This window comes from Canis lupus, chromosome 22 (assembly GCF_048164855.1).
Source record: "Canis lupus baileyi chromosome 22, mCanLup2.hap1, whole genome shotgun sequence".
In the NCBI taxonomy this organism is placed as follows: domain Eukaryota; kingdom Metazoa; phylum Chordata; class Mammalia; order Carnivora; family Canidae; genus Canis; species Canis lupus.
In genome coordinates this window covers 41,588,355-41,604,603 of record NC_132859.1, presented here as the reverse complement: position 1 = coordinate 41,604,603, position 16,249 = coordinate 41,588,355, and the positions used below count along the sequence as shown (strand labels likewise).

The 16,249-nt window shown below is 38.2% G+C and overlaps 1 protein-coding gene across 6 annotated transcripts in view; it reads right to left on the bottom strand.

Annotated features, from left to right (window-relative positions):
* Positions 1 to 16,249, bottom strand: part of ULK4 (unc-51 like kinase 4) — a 591,708-nt gene that overhangs the window by 436,366 nt on the left and 139,093 nt on the right. For 5 of the 6 annotated variants that reach the window (XM_072793220.1, XM_072793223.1, XM_072793222.1 and 2 more), the window contains one exon: positions 2,282 to 2,464. The exons of the other annotated variant lie outside the window; for it this stretch is intronic. In XM_072793220.1, coding sequence (XP_072649321.1) covers positions 2,282 to 2,464 — 183 coding nt within the window. The remainder of the gene's footprint in view (positions 1 to 2,281; positions 2,465 to 16,249) is intronic. 6 annotated transcript variants of the gene reach the window in all.

Here is a 16,249-nt window from a genome sequence, read left to right as displayed (position 1 = left end):
CGACACTCTCCCCATGAGAACAATACCAGAAAAAAGCAAGTGGAGAGCTGGCAATAACATCTCACCCTAGCAGTAACAGTAGCCATTCGCCCTAACTCTGGTATCAGTACAGACCACATGGAGAGCCTGGGCCACTGTCCATATATAGCAGTAATAAGACTCCTTTCCCTGTCAAGATGGCAGCAGAAAAGGCGAGCGGGAAGCCTGCACCTTGAGCACCTTCCACCAGATATGATGAGGCTCACACTCCCACTCCCACTCTTTGGTGCCAGGGGAGATAGTAAATGAGGAGCCCTCCCCACTCCCGGCGTGGGGGGGATGGGCATCAAAGGAGGCCTATGGAAAGTGTGGACTTCCACCCCAGTACAGCAGTAAACAGGGGCTCTCTGTACCCCTGGAGCGCCAACAGAAGCCCACTGGGGAACCTGAACTTCCACTCCAATATGGTAGGCACAGGTAGGCCCCCTTTCTCTGCCAGTTCCATGTCAGAGGAGGCCTACTAAAACAGATTCAAATAAAATCCAAAGCCTTAAAACACAGCATCCTAAATGTTTAATGGGCACAGGGTGTCGGTTTCGAAAGATGAAAGTGTTCTAGAGATCTGTCCCAAAACAATGTGAATAAACTTACCGCTACTAACTATAAACTTAAAAATGGTGAAGATAGTAAATTTTGTATATCTTTTCTACCATAATTTTTTTCAGCACCAATATTAATCAAAATCAAAAGATTACTTATTCAATACCTTTCAGCGTTCGATTATTATTTTAATATGGAATATACATTATAAAACAATTACAAAAATCATATTAATCAATGCATCTCATTTTACTCCCTTTGTAAAATACCATATTGGAACAAAATCTGTATCTGTTCTGAGGGTGAAAAAAAGACTCAGCCTCTCTTATCACAATTTATACCGTAAAACTATTCAAATGGTGCTTTTTCTAATACAATGTAACAATATTTAATGACTTAGAAAATTTAATAGCAAAAATTAGATACACAGACTTTTGAGGAAAAAATTTGTTTCTCTGAGGCTCAAACTTCTTGGCAGTCTAAATCAGACTAATCAGAGTAAAGGCAAGAAATGATTTACTCTCCATCTTGAGTTTGACAGATCAGGTTTACTAGGTAAATAAATTATTCATAATTACTGAAATGTTAACTTTTATTATAAAAACCAGAATTTAGTGTGTGGACCCTAACACAGAAGAACCAAGGCAAAAACTGTAAGAAAGTGGTTCCATTCTACACTTATTAGTAGCATTACCTTAACCAAGTTCTCAAAACTCCAATTTGACAGGCATCTCCCCTCTAAAATAAGGATAACTTGTCCAGTAAGTTTAAAGAACACCACACACTACATTCCCCTAGTGAAGATACATAATATGCAGGAGCATACAAAACACTGGGAAAAGCTGTACAATTAAAACTATCTCTTTCACTTTGACACATAGCTTTCCAAACATGTATATATAAACATGGTCCACTTTTTCTACCTGGCAACACCTCACCCAATACTAATACTCTAGGAAAGGGCTTCTCAAATTATAGACTTCAAACAAACCACCTAGAGATCTCATTAAAACGTAGATTGAGATTCAGCAGGCTCGAGGTGGGGCTTAAGAAGATGCATTTCCAACCCTCTCCCAGGTGATACCCATTGCTTCTCGTCTGCAGATCACTATCAGGCAACTGGAGAGGAATGTTGAGGAAGGCTACTACAGAGACTTCTTCATAGCTGTGCAAGTTTTGTAATCAGAACTGAATATTTTTAAATTCTACTATATATAAAATAAAGGAATATCCTAGGATTAGAAGGAAACTAAATTAAAAACAAGAGAAAAGGAGTTGTCAAGGTGCTTTGTGTTAGCCAAATATTAGACAAGGAAAGGGGTAAAAATGAGTCCAAGTAAGCAGAGAATATAAAGGGACCCTCCAAACAAAAGACAAAGCATATGGGGGTTGAGATGGGGGCTGAGGAGGAAGAGGCATAAGGAATATCATCATATAGAAAGGACTCATAAATCTTCCAACTTTTCATTAATGAAATGGAACATGCCAGCAAAGCCATTTACTGGATTTCTATTTTAATCACTAAAAGACTCCACAACATCTTCAGATGAATGGCCTGGGGTACAGACATTTGGCAAAGTTCAAAAAGGTCCCCTGATGAAAACTACATTCTGCAGAAATGGCATTACTTGTTTTCTCCTGCAATTGTAGTAGCTCAACAACAATTTTTAAAGTACAGTAATAGGTGAAATCTAAGTCAAACCTTTTCTTGGATTAGCCTCTGAAGATGAATCCCACAAGACAGCATTGCAGTAAACAAGGTCAACATGTACTGCTGAACTTTGCAGATGGCTGTGGCCAGGGAGTTTATTACTGAGTTCAGTCCCACCTTCTCAATAACATTCTGGAAGGCAGTAGGAGAATGACGGGTGATTCGACACAAGGCCTGCATAGACAGAAGAACAAGGTCAGACAACCCAAGGGCATTAACCATGCCTCAGAAAGATAACACATATTACTGTGTAAAGAAATAGAGGGTGCTTACCTGGCTCCTTAATTACTTATTTTGGCATAAGAAAGGTGGAAATTTTCAGCATATTTAAAAATGAAACAATCCAGCCACCAGTAAAAACTAAAGACAACAAAACTTCTGTGATAAGCATAAATATTTTAAAGCATTACCGAAAATGATAAACTAATTTATAAGTCTGTATAGAAAACTTCCCTTTAAGTAATAAAAACCATCAAGTGTCTTCTTTTTTTGGAGACACTAATAAGGACTGAATAAACAACCATAAAAATAAATATCTAACATTTACTGTTTAGCATGTGAAAAATGTTATCTCAGAGTATCTGAAGACGATCACATTTAATTCTCCCAATAACATATAAAAAAGGTATTGGTATTAACCTATTTTATAGACAATAGAGCTAAGTCATAGAATACTTAAGTTACTTGCCAAAAGGCATATACCTACTGAGTGGCAAAGCTAGAATTCAAACCAAGATAATCAGACATCTGAGCTTTTCCTAACTTGCTCACAAACTATCGGAGATAAAACATAATTAATAAAGTAATAGAATGGAACAAATGTTATAACAGAAATGAGTTCACTGAATTATGCTTGGAAAAGAAAGTAAAGCACGTCAACAACACAGGAAGATGACCTTGAGCTGGCTGACGGGAAGGTGGGAAGTGGACAGGCAGAAAAGTAAGTAAAGAAAATTCTAGCCTGGACCTAAATGTGAGACCTAGAACTATAAAAATCCTGGAAGATAACATAGGGAGTAATTTATCTCGTATCAGACATGGCAACTGTTTTCTAGATATGTCTCCTGAAGCAAGGGGGGAAAAGCAAAAATAAACTATTGGGACCACACCAAAACAAAAAGCTTCTGCACAGAAAAGGAAACAATCAACAGAACAAAATGACCATGCACAGAATGGGAAAAGATATTTGCAAATGATAACTCTGTAAGAATTAGTATCTGAAATATATAAAAATGTTCACAACTCAACACCCAAAAACTAAATAATCCAATTTAAAAAATGGGCTGAAGACATGAACGGACATTTCTCCAAAGAAGACATCCAGATGGCCAACAGACACATCAAAAGATGCTGAACATCACTCATCATCATGGAAATGAAAATCAAAACCACAATAAGATATCACCTCATTCCTGTAAGAATGGCTAAAGTCAAAAACAGAAGAAACAAGTGTTCATGAAGATGTAGAGAAAAATGGGCCTTCATGCACTGTTGGTAGGAATGCAAACTGGTACAGCCACTGTGGAAAAAAGTAAAGAGGTTCCTCGAAAAGTTAAAAAGACAACTATCTTATAATCTAGTAATCATATTACTCAGTGTTTACTTATAATCTAGTAATCATAACTCAGTGTTTACTCCAAAAATACAAAAACACTAATTCAAAGGAATACGTGCACCCTTATTTATTATTGTTTATTGCAGGATTATTTACCACGCCAAATTATGGAGGCAGCCCAAGTTTCCACTGACTGATGAATGGATAAAGAAGAGGTGGTGTGTGAGCGTGTATATGCGTGTTTATGTGTATATAGTGGAATATCACACACACACTGGAATATCATTCAGTCATAAAAAAGAACAAAATCGGAGATGGGGCAAGATGGTAGAAGAGTAGGGGTCCTCAACTCACCTGGCCCCAATAACTTACCTAGATAATTTTCAAAACATCCTGAACACCTACATATTCGACCTAAGATTTAAAGAGAGAACAGCTGGAATGCTACAGGGAGAAAAGTTTTCACTTCTAACAAGGTAGGAAGGTGAAAAAAAATATATAAATAATAAAGTAGGGGAAGGGAACCTGGAGTAGCCAGGCTAAAGCGGAGCTGCGAAAGCCTCCAGGCCATGAAAGCCAAGCCCTGGAGAAGCGGGAACTTCATAAATCTGCGCAGGAGTTTTCCCTGACAGAAAAGTACTTAGCAGGGAAATCGGGCTGAACCACAGGAGGAGCAGTGAAGCCTCAAGATTCCTGGAGTCACTATACGAGGAGGGACGCCTGGGGGGAAAGCTCACCATAAAACAAGAGTCCAATATCGATAAAGGGCTGGAGCGCCGCAGCCCTCCACGGCATTTTGGAGAAGCCAGTCAGACGGGCTCCAGACAGAGTTGGCTGTGCTCGGTTCCCTTCAGGAGAGGCAGTCCCCAGGAGCACTGGTCCAGCGGAACAGGGCCCCAGATCCCAAGCGGACAAAGCCGGAGATCTTGCGTTCCCCCTGGACAGGCAGAAGCGCAGAGAGCACAGGACAGCGAAAACTCTCCTGCAACCAGGCGCCTTGCAAGCTGCGCAATCAGTGCACCTCCATCTGCCCTTGGGAACATCTAGGCCAGCGTGGACTGGGAGACTGCATTAGTTACTCACGGGAGCTCGACTCCAGAGCTGGAAATCTGGCCGCCATCATTTTTGTTTTCTTCCTTGTGTCACCTTGTGCCTGGGAGAGGCAGGGCCTCTAGGAAATGAAGGCCTCACAGCATAAACAGCTCACACACAGCCCAACACCTGGCAAGGAGCAGGACATCACCGCCAGGCACAGACACCTGACAATCAGCACAGCAGACCCCTCCCGCAGAAGAACTACTGGAAGAACATGGGAAGAACAAGTTTACTGACAAAGCAGCACTAGAAAGCTCCAAGACTGAGGGAAAATAGTATATAGAACTAGACGGTCCTTTTTTTCATTTTTCTTTCCTTTATCCATTACAACTCATTTTTATAACAGACTAAAACTTTCCAATATCTTCTCTTTTCCCACCTTAATATAAATATCCTACAATATTTTACCAGCTCTTCATTTTTAAGTTTTTCCTTTTTGACTTTCATATTCCTACAGTTACATGTTTTAGATATACTTTTCACTTCTGGATTCCCTTCAACATATTCAATTTAATTTTCGTACATATTCAAGATATGGGTATTTTTTTTTATTTTTTCTGCCTTGTTTTGTATTACAATGCAAGAAATTAGTACTTTCTAAAACATAACAAACATAGACCCAGAATCAAGTGGAACACTGTGCTGGTTCATTCTGTGAGATTATATTCTCTCTTCCTTCCCATTCTGTCTCCCTCTTTTATCTTGTTTATGCTTTGGGGGTCAATGTTGGGGCTGTCTATAAGTGCTGCTGGTTTACATAAACTTGAGATTGAGCATCTTCTAACATACAGAAGCAAATACACTCAGAACCAAGATCACCTTTCTAGGATCCCTCAGATGATATTCTCTCTTCACTACCACTGCCTCACCCCCAAGGCATCCCCACCTTTTCTTTCTTTTTTCTTTATTTCTCTAATATTTTTTTCTTCTTCTTTGTTTTTGAGTTTTTGCTTTTTATTTTTACTACTTTGTTTTAAAATTTGATTTTGACCTTAGAGGTCAATGTTTTATTTTGTTCTGTTCATCTTTTTCTTTTATTTTCTAGTCTCTGACGTTTTCAGAGTCACCTAGGGTGTATTTTACTTAGGTCATGGTTGATATTTTTGACTCAGCCCACTCATACAACCACTCTGCACTGGACAAAAATGACCAGAAGGAAGAATTCACCACACAAGAAAGAACCAGAAACAGTACTCTCTGCCACAGAGTTACAGAATCTGGATTTCAATACAATGTCAGAAATTCAACTCAGAAGTACAATTATAAAGCTATTGGCGGCCCTGGAAAAAAGCACAAAGGACTCTAGAGGTTTCATTACTGCAGTACTGAAGTCTAATCAGGCCAAAATTAAAAATATACTAAATGAGATGCAATCCAAACTGGATGTTCTAACTTCTAGGGTTAATAAGGTAGAAAAGAGAGTGAATGACATAAAAGACAAGTTGATGGAAAGGAAGGAAGCTGAGGGAAAAAAAAGAGAAAAACAATTAACAGCCCATGAGGAAAGGCTTAGGGAAATAAATGATAGCTGGAGAAGGAAGAATATATGTCTAATTGGGATTCCAGAAAAGGCTGAGACAAAAAGAGGACCACAAAGTATGTTTGAACAAATCCTAGCTGAGAATTTCCCAAATCTGGGGAAGGAAACAGGCATTCAGATCCAAGAGAAAGAGAGGACCCCCCGAAAAATCAATAAAAACCATTCAACACCTCAACATTTAATAGTGAAACTTGCAAAATTCAAGGATAAAGAGAAAATTCTTAAAGCAGTGTGAGACAAGAGATTCTTAACTTATATGGGGAGAAATAGCAGATTAACAGCAGACCTCTCCACAGAGACCTAGCAGGCCAGAAAGGGCTGGCATAATATATACAGGGTACTAAATGAAAAGAACATGCAGCCAAGAATACTTTATCCAGCGTGGCTGTCATTCAGAATAGAAAGAGAGATAAAGAGCTTCCAGGATACGTAGAAACTGAAAGAATACGTGACCACGAAACCGGCTCTGTATTAAGGGGGCACCCTTAATAGGAAAGGGTGGGAGAGAAAGAAAGAGGGAGCCCAAAGAAACAATCCACAAAAACAGAGACTGAATAGGTAATATTATGACACTAAATTCATATCTTTCAATAGTTACTCTGAACGTGAAAGGGATAAATGATCCCATCAAAAGATGCCAGGTTATCAGACTGGATAAAAAAGCAAGACCCATCTATCCGCTGTCTACAAGGGACTCATTTTAGACCTAAGGACACCTCCAGCTGAAAATGATGGAGTGGAGAGCCATTTACCATTCAAATGGTCCTTAAAAGAGAGCTGGGATAGCAATCCTCATATCAGATAAATTACAGAGTTCATATCAAAGACTGTAGTAAGAGATGACGAGGGACACTACATCATACTTAAAGGGTCTATCCAACAAGAACACCTAAGAATCATAAATATTTATCCCTCTAGGGATCCCTGAGTGGCGCAGCGGTTTAGCGCCTGCCTTTGGCCCAGGGCACGATCCTGGAGACCTGGGATCGAATCCCATGTCGGGCTCCCGGTGCATGGAGCCTGCTTCTCCCTCTGCCTATGTCTCTGCCTCTCTCTCTGTGTGACTATCATAAATAAATAAAAATTAAAAATTAAAAAATTAAAAAAAAAATTTATCCCTCTAACGTAGGAACTGCCAAGTAGATCAATCAATTAATAACCAAAGTAAAGAGAAACTTAATAATACACTAATAGAAAACTTCAACATGGCACTTTCAGCAAATGACAGATCTTCTAAGCACAACATCTCCAAAGAAACAAGGGCCTTAAATGATACACTGGACCAAATAGATTTCACAGATATATACACAACTTTCCATCCAAACGTAACTGAATACACATTCTTCTCAAGTGCACATGGAACTTTCTCCAGAAGAGACCACATACTGGGTCACAAATCAGGTCTCAACGGATACCAAAAGATTGGGATTGTCCCTGCATATGTTCAGACCACAATGCTTTGAAACTAGAACTCAATCACAAGAAGAAACCTGGAAGAAACTCAAACACATGGAGGTTAAAGAGCATCCTCCTAAAAGATGAATGGGTCAACCAGGAAATTAGAGAAGAATTAAAGAGATTCATGGAAACTAATGAGGATGAAGATACAACTGTTCAGAATCTTTGGGATAAAGCAAAAGCAGTCCTAAGAGGGAAACACTGCAATACAAACCACTCTCAAAAAAACTCAAATACACAAGCTAACCTCACACCTAAAGGAACTGGAGAAAGAACAGCAAGTAAAGCCTACACCAAGCAGAAGAAGAGAGATAAGATTTGAGCAGAACTCAATGAAATAGAGACTAGAAGAACTGTACAACCGATAAAACCAGGAGAGTTCACTCTTTCAAAAAATAAGATAGATAAATCCCTAGCCAGCTTTATTAAAAAGAAAAAGGACTTAATAAAATCACAAATGAAAGAGGAGCAAACACAACCAATACCAAGGAAATACAAACGATTTTAAGAACATATTATGAGCAGCTATCTGCCAACAAATTAGGCAATCTAGAAGAAATGGATGCATTTCTGGAAAGCTACAAATTAACAAAAGTGGAACAGGAAGAAATGAAATACCTAAACAGGCCAATAACCAGTGATGAAATTGAGGCAGTCATCAAAAACTTCCCAAGACACAAAAGTCCAGGGCCAGATGGCTTCCCAGGGGAATTCTATCAAACGTTTAAAGAAGAAATAATACCTATTCTACTAAAACTGTTCTGAAGGATAGAAAGGGATGGAATACTTCCAAACTCGTTTTATGAGGCCAGCATCACCTTAATTCCAAAACCAGACTAAGACCCCACCAAAAGGAGACTTATACACCAATATCCCTGATGAACATGGATGCAGTAATTCTCACCAAGATACTAGTCAATAAAAAAATAATAAATTAAAAAAAAAGATACTAGTCAATATCCAACAGAACATGAAGAAGTTTATTCACCATGACCAAGTGAGATTTATCCCCGGGATGCAAGTGTGGTTCAACACTCATAAAACAATCAGCATGATAGATCACATCAACAAAGAGGAAAAAAGAAGAACCATATGATCCTCTCAATAGATGCAGAGAAAGCACTTGATGAAATACAGCATCCATTCCTGATTAAAACTCTTCACACTGTAGGGATAGAGGAACATTCCTCAATATCTTAAAAGCCATTTATGAAAAGTCCACAGCAAATATCATTCTCAATGGGGAAAAACAGAGCCTTTCCCCTAAGATCAGGAACACAATCAGGATGTCCACTCTCTCCACCGCTATTCAACATAGTACTAGAAAGTCCTAGCCTCAGCAGACAACAAAAAGAAACAAAAAGCATTCAAATTGGCAAAGAAGTCAAACTCTACCTCTTTGCATATGACATGATACTGTATATAGAAAACCCAAAAGACTCCACCCCAAGTTTGCCAGAACTCATACAGCAATTCAGCAATGTGGCAGTATACAAAAATCAATGTACAGAAATCAGTGGCATTTCTATGCACTAACAATGACACTGAAGAAAGAGAAGTTAGGGAATCAATCCCATTTACAATTGCTCCCAAAACCATAAGATACCTAGGAATAAACCTAACCAAACAGGTAAAGGACCTATACCCTAAAAACTACAGAACACTTCTGAAAGAACTTGAGGAAGACACAAAGAGATGGAAAAGCATTCCATGTTCATGGATTGGAATAATAAATATTGTGAAAATATCTATGCTACCCAGAGCAATTTACACATTCAACTCAATCCCTATAAAAATACCATGGACTTTCTTCCCAAGGTTGGAATAATCTTGAGATTTGTATTCAATCAGAGAAGACCTTGAATACCCAGAGGAATTTTGAAAAAGAAAACCAATGCTGGGGTCATCACAATGCCAGATTTCAAGCTGTACTACAAAGCTGTGATCATCAAGACAGTATGGTACTGGCACAAAACAGACAGATCAATAGAATAAAATAAAGAATCCAGACAACTTATGGTCAACTAATATTTGACAGAGCAGGAAAGAATATCCACTAGAAAAAGGACAGTTTCCTCAATAAATGGTGCTGGGGAAATTGGACAGCCATGTGCAGAAGAATGAATCTAGTCCATTCTCTTACACCATACACAAAGATAAACTCAAAATGGATGAAAGATCTAGTTGTGAGACAAGAATCCATCAAAATCCTAGAGGAGAACCAGGCAACACCCTTTTTGAACTTGGCCACAGTAACTTCTTGCAAGATACATCTATGAAGGCAAGGGAAACAAAAGGAAAAATGAACTACTGGGACTTAAGATAAAATGCTTCTGCACAGCAAAATAAACAGTCAAAAAAACTAAAATACAACCTACAGAATGGGAGGAGATATTTGCAAATGACATATCAGATAAAGAACTAGTATCCAAATTCTATAAAGAACTTATCAAACTCAACACCCAAGAAACAAACAATCCAATCATAAAATGGGCAAAAGACATGAACAAAAATTTCTCCAAAGACGACTTACACATGGCCAACAAGCACATGAGAAAATGCTCTGCACCACTTGCCATCAGGGAAATACAAATCAAAACCACAATGAGATACCACCTCACACCAGTGAGAATGGAGAAAATTAACAAGACAGGAAACAATAAATGTTGGAGAGAAACCCTCTTGCACTGTTGGTGGGAGTGCAAACTGGTACAGCCACTCCGGAAAACAGTGTGGAGGTTCTTCAAGAAGTTAAAAATAGAGCTACCCTATGACCCAGCATTTGCACTACTGGGTATTTACCCCAAAGATACAGATGTAATGAAACGCCAGGACACCTGCACCCCAATGTTTACAGCAGCAATGTCCACAATAGCCAAACTGCAGAAGGAGCCACAATGTCCTTCAACAGATGAATGGATAAAGGATGTGGTGTGTATATATGTATATATATACACACACACACAACGGAATATTACTCAGCCATCAGAAACGACAAGTACCCACCACTTGCCTCAACGTGGATGGAACTGGAGGGTATTATGCTGAATGAAATAAGTCTATCAGTGAAGGACAATCATTATATGGTATGGTTTCACTCATACGGGGAATATAAGAAATATTAAAGGGATTCTAAGGGAATGGAGGGTAACTGAGTGGGAAAAATTAGAGAGGGAGACAAACCATGAGAGACTCCCAACTCTGGGAAACAAAGGGTTGCAGAAGGGGAGGTGGGTGGGAGGTTGGGGTAATTGGGTGATGGGCACTGAGGAGGGCACTTGATGGATGAGCACTGGGTGTTATACTATATGTTGGCAAATTGAACTTCCAAAACAAAAAAGGAAAAAAAACAGCCAAGATATGGGGGTTGGGGGGACGAAATCTTGCCATTTCCAACAACCTGGATCAAGTCTAAGAATATTATACTAAGTGAAATAAACCAGTCAAAGAAAAACAGTACACAATTTCACTCATATGTGAAATTTAAGTAACAAAATGAATTTTTAAAATAAAGATGAAAAAAATAGACTCAACAATAGAGAACTGATGGTTACCAGAGGGGCAGTAGGTGGGGGGGAATGAGGTGAAACAGGTGAAGGGGAGGAAGAATACACTTATAATGAGCACTGAGTAATGTATAGAATTGCTGAATCACTCTATTGTATACCTGAAACTAATAAAACATTGTATGTTAATTGAATGTATACTGGAATTTTTAAAAATTGAATTTAAAAAATCCAGCCAGAAAGCAGAGAACAAGTGTTCACACAAAGACATGAAGATGAAGAGCATGTTTTAAGAAGGGGAAGTTGATGCAATGAAAACACATTTCAGGTGTAGGAGGAAAAACAGAGAGTAGGAAATATGCTGGAGCCACAGTTGGTCTACCAAACCAGGACTTTTGAATTTTATGCCATAAGCAATGGAAAAACCTCAAAAGATTTAAAGCAAAAAAAAAAAGGGGGGGGGGGGTAGGCGGGTATGGGAGATGGTCAAATTCTGTGCATATATAAGAGACTACAAAGAAAGAAAGAGTTTTACAAAAACATTCATTATAGTTAATGTCCTATAACCTCATTCTTTCTGATTTATATTTTTAACAGATCTATAACCTTGATCAATAGTTAAACAATCAAACATAAGATGAATTGTAAGGGGCACCTCGGTGGCTCAGTTAAGCATCAGACTATTGATTTTGCATCAGGCCATGATATTGGGGTCATGAGATCGAGCCTGCTGCAGGGCTCCTGGTTCAGTACAATTCTGCTTAAAACTGTCTCTCCCTCTCCTTCTGCCCCTCCTCCCACCTCTCAGCATAAGCATGTACTCTAAAAAAAAAAAAGAAAAGAAAAGAAAAGAAAAAAGAATTGTAAGGAAAGGGGAAAGATAAAGATTTCAAAAAATATTTTCATCTTCTTAAAAATCTCAGGAAAAAAATTAAATATTTTTTTCTATCTCCAAAGATGAACTTCCTTTAAAAGTTATTCCTATCGATAAAATAAGGAAAACAAATGTTGATTGGTATAAACTCAATCTTCTACCAAAATGAACATTTAAAGTACATATATTTACTCAATGCTAAAACTTTAGTTCCAATCCTTATGAAAATGCTGATGTGACCTTATTATAACCCAAAAGGAAAAGATAATGCAACTAGTAACAATGAAAATCTAGAATGACCCTCTCAAATTGCTGTCTCCTGGGGTGGGACCAAAAGGTGAGGGGTAGAGAAAAGACAAGGAAGTCTTCACCCTTTTACATATGTCCTGTTCAAAGTTTTCAAAAAATGCACTTTTATAATAATTTTTAAATTACATTCTGATGCCATGACTATATTACACATTTTTAATTAGGTGGAAATAAATATTTAAAGAAAATTTACATTATTTTTTTTAAGATTTATTTGAGAGAGCAAGCAAGGGGAGGGAGAGGGAATATCAAGCAGAATCTGCTGAGTGTGGAGCCTAACATGGGGCCCAAACCTATAACCCTGAGATCATGATCTGAGCCAAAATCAAGAGTCAGACGCTTCACCAAATGAGCCCATCCAGGCATCCCAGGAAAATTTACATTATTAATAGTGTATATATTTGCTACCATATCCGAAATTACTGAACAAACACACTGAAAACTAAGCATTTGCAAAGCACTACATATACACCCTTCTGCCAAAACAAAGAGTCCCTTTCCTCATGGAACTGATTATCATATGGGATGTATAATCTTGTCTCAATAGTCACTGACAAATGAAAATAGGATCTCAAAGATATATCTGTACCCCCATGCTCACTGCAGCATTATTCACAATAGCCAAGATATGAAAATAACTTAAGAGTCAATCAATGGATGAATTGATAAAGAAGATGTGGTATATATGTTACACATATACATAATGGAATATTATTCAGCCACAAGAGAAAAGGAAACTCAGCTATTTGCAACAACATGGGGTAGTCGACCTTTAAGTCATTATGTTAAGTGGGATAAGACTAAGAAAGACGGATACTATATGATATCTAAGTACTTACATGTGGAATCTAAAAAAGCTAAGCTCATAGAAACAAACTAAAATGGTGGTTCCCAGAGGCTGGGGGGGATGAGGGAGGGAGATGGGTAAATGTTGGTCAAAGCATACAAACTTCCAATTTTATAGTGAATAAGTTCTAAGAATCTAATGTACAGCATGGTGATTATAGTTAATAATATTGCAGTAGATGTTTGAAAGTTGTTGAGAGAATAAATTGTAAATGTTCTCACTACAAAAAAGAAAGTTAAGTATGTGATATGATGCAGAGGTTACCTAACACTGTGGTAGTAATCATTTTGCAATATATACATGTATCAAATCAACATGTAGTACATCTTAAACTTACACAATGTTATATCAATGACATCTCAATAAAGCTAGAAAATATAACAATAATCACTGACTCTGTGTCAAACATACACCAGGGATCTCTATTCATTTAGATAGCCATAGCAGAATGAAATTACAGGAAAAAAAATATTGCTCTATTTTGAATAGAATCCTATTTCAGTCTCTCCTCTCCCTTCCATGGGAGTTACAGTTGGCTAAGTTAGACATGATGATGATGGCTTGGAAACCATGAAAGTAGGATTCTTCAAGTCTAATGCCCAAACTGTATATGTTTCAGTAGAAAAGTAGCAACTAATATCTGAAAATAAGAATATGAAAAATAAATTTACTAAAAACAAAGCTAGCTCTATTCTAGAATGTGAAAGTTTTTAAACCTCATTTATAGTGGATCTAAGAAAATTGCTGTGTATGAAGTCAAAACAGAATTATTATTTTAATCCAAAAAATTTTTTTAAAAACAGCATTTTAAACAGAGTCCCTAAAGGTCATGCTTCAATCAGAACTTTTTGAACAGGGATCCCTGGGTGGTGCAGCGGTTTAGCACCTGCCTTTGGCCTAGGGCACGATTCTGGAGACCCAGGATTGAATCCCACGTCAGGCTCCTGGTGCATGGAGCCTGCTTCTCCCTCTGCCTGTGTCTCTGCCTCTCTCTCTCTCTGTGTGTGACTATCATAAATAAATTTTAAAAATTAAAAAAAAAAAGAACTTTTTGAACAAATTAAGGGTTCTTCCAATAGTGACCTCAAGACGCGAAACACTGTCGTTGGCATTTTAACAATTGTTGGGGCAGCTCTCACAGCAAAACTGACTTTCTAACAATATAAAATCCCTACCTGATCATAATGATCGTAATAGGGATATTTCTTGATCAAAGATTTGTCCAGACTACTTCCAAATGTGTTCAAACCAATATGAGGGCAACTGGAGTGTCTCATCTTCAGAATACTGCTCAAAAGCCTAACAGACTTTCCATTTTAAAAAGCTCATGCAGAAAATAACCTTTAACCCACTTCTGGATATCAAACAGTTGAGAGCTTCATGGAGGCTCAAGAGCACATTAGTGGCTTGTATTTTCTGAACCAAAAAAAAAAAAAAAAATCAAATCTCAAGTCAGATCTCCAGTGCACTGGTTTTGAAATATTTACTTAATAAAAAAGAGCTTGAAACTACATTTTAAAACTGGGGGGAAAAAAACCCACTTCTAGTCTAAAATTCACTTCAAAATTTGCTTCAAAAAGAACATTGTGTTACCTCCAGAAGTCCTGACGGTCTACATAACAAAAGCAATTTCTAAGAAACAGACTAAGTCAAAATGGAGGACGCATATCTATTAGAAACATGGACAGAATCACCATGGAATAATAACCTTAAAAACCATTTGTATTTTGTCCTTTGAATATTTTTTTTTCATCCTATCAAAATTACCTTGGGAGCTTTTTTAAATTATACACACTCTCATATGACTCCTGAGACATATTAAAATACATCAGAATAGGGGTTGGGGGGGGTGTGTAAAGTGGAAGTAGTAGTCAATGTTCCTTGAAAGGCTCCTCGCCAACCCCAGAGGGAACCACAATGTTGCAAAATTCTTCACTTTTTATCCCCTTCATCTCAGCCCATCAGCAATTATGTTTACTCCACTTATCTTCCTCATCGGCACCATCCTACTCAATTTAACTCTACAGGTTTCTCTGGTCCCCCACGATGGTTCATAGAGATTCCTTGTAATCCTAATAATTCTAGTAATCTTTTATTCATCCAGTATATTCCTAAATCAGGTCCACTCCTCCCAAAAACCAATCCATAAGCCATAAAGCCATCACCACATGGGAAGGAAAAATTCACTGTCTTTCACTTCATGCCATGCCAGTATTTCCAAAAGCTACAAGGACTAGGGCAATGGTTCTCCCACTTCAGCAGGTATTAGAATCAGCTGGAGGCTTATTAACATGCAGATTACTGAGCCCCTCCCCTAGAGACTCCAATTCAGCAGGTCTAAGTCAAGGGCCAACAACCGGTATGTCTAACAAATTCCCAGGTGCTGCTGATGCTGCTGGGCTGAGGACCACGCTGATACAGGGGAATCTATGGGACCAAGATATGACCAGGAAATCAATGGCAGAGACAGCACAGACCATTACAAACAAAACAAGAAGCAGCTCAGTGCCCCACTCTGAACACCACTCTTTTCCAGGAGAACTCATGCAGAACTTCATCTGGTTAACAGAGACCTGCCAAACACCTACCATGTGTGCTTAGGATGTGAACAAGACAAAGGGCTCCTACCCTCCTAGAACTGACACGAATAGGGAAAACCATGCTTATATACATTATATTAATAGAGCTGTGGTCGTTGCTATGCGCAAAAATACAAAGAGATTTGAGGAGCCAGGGGATGTCACCAGAGGAGGTAACATTTAAACTGATACCTGA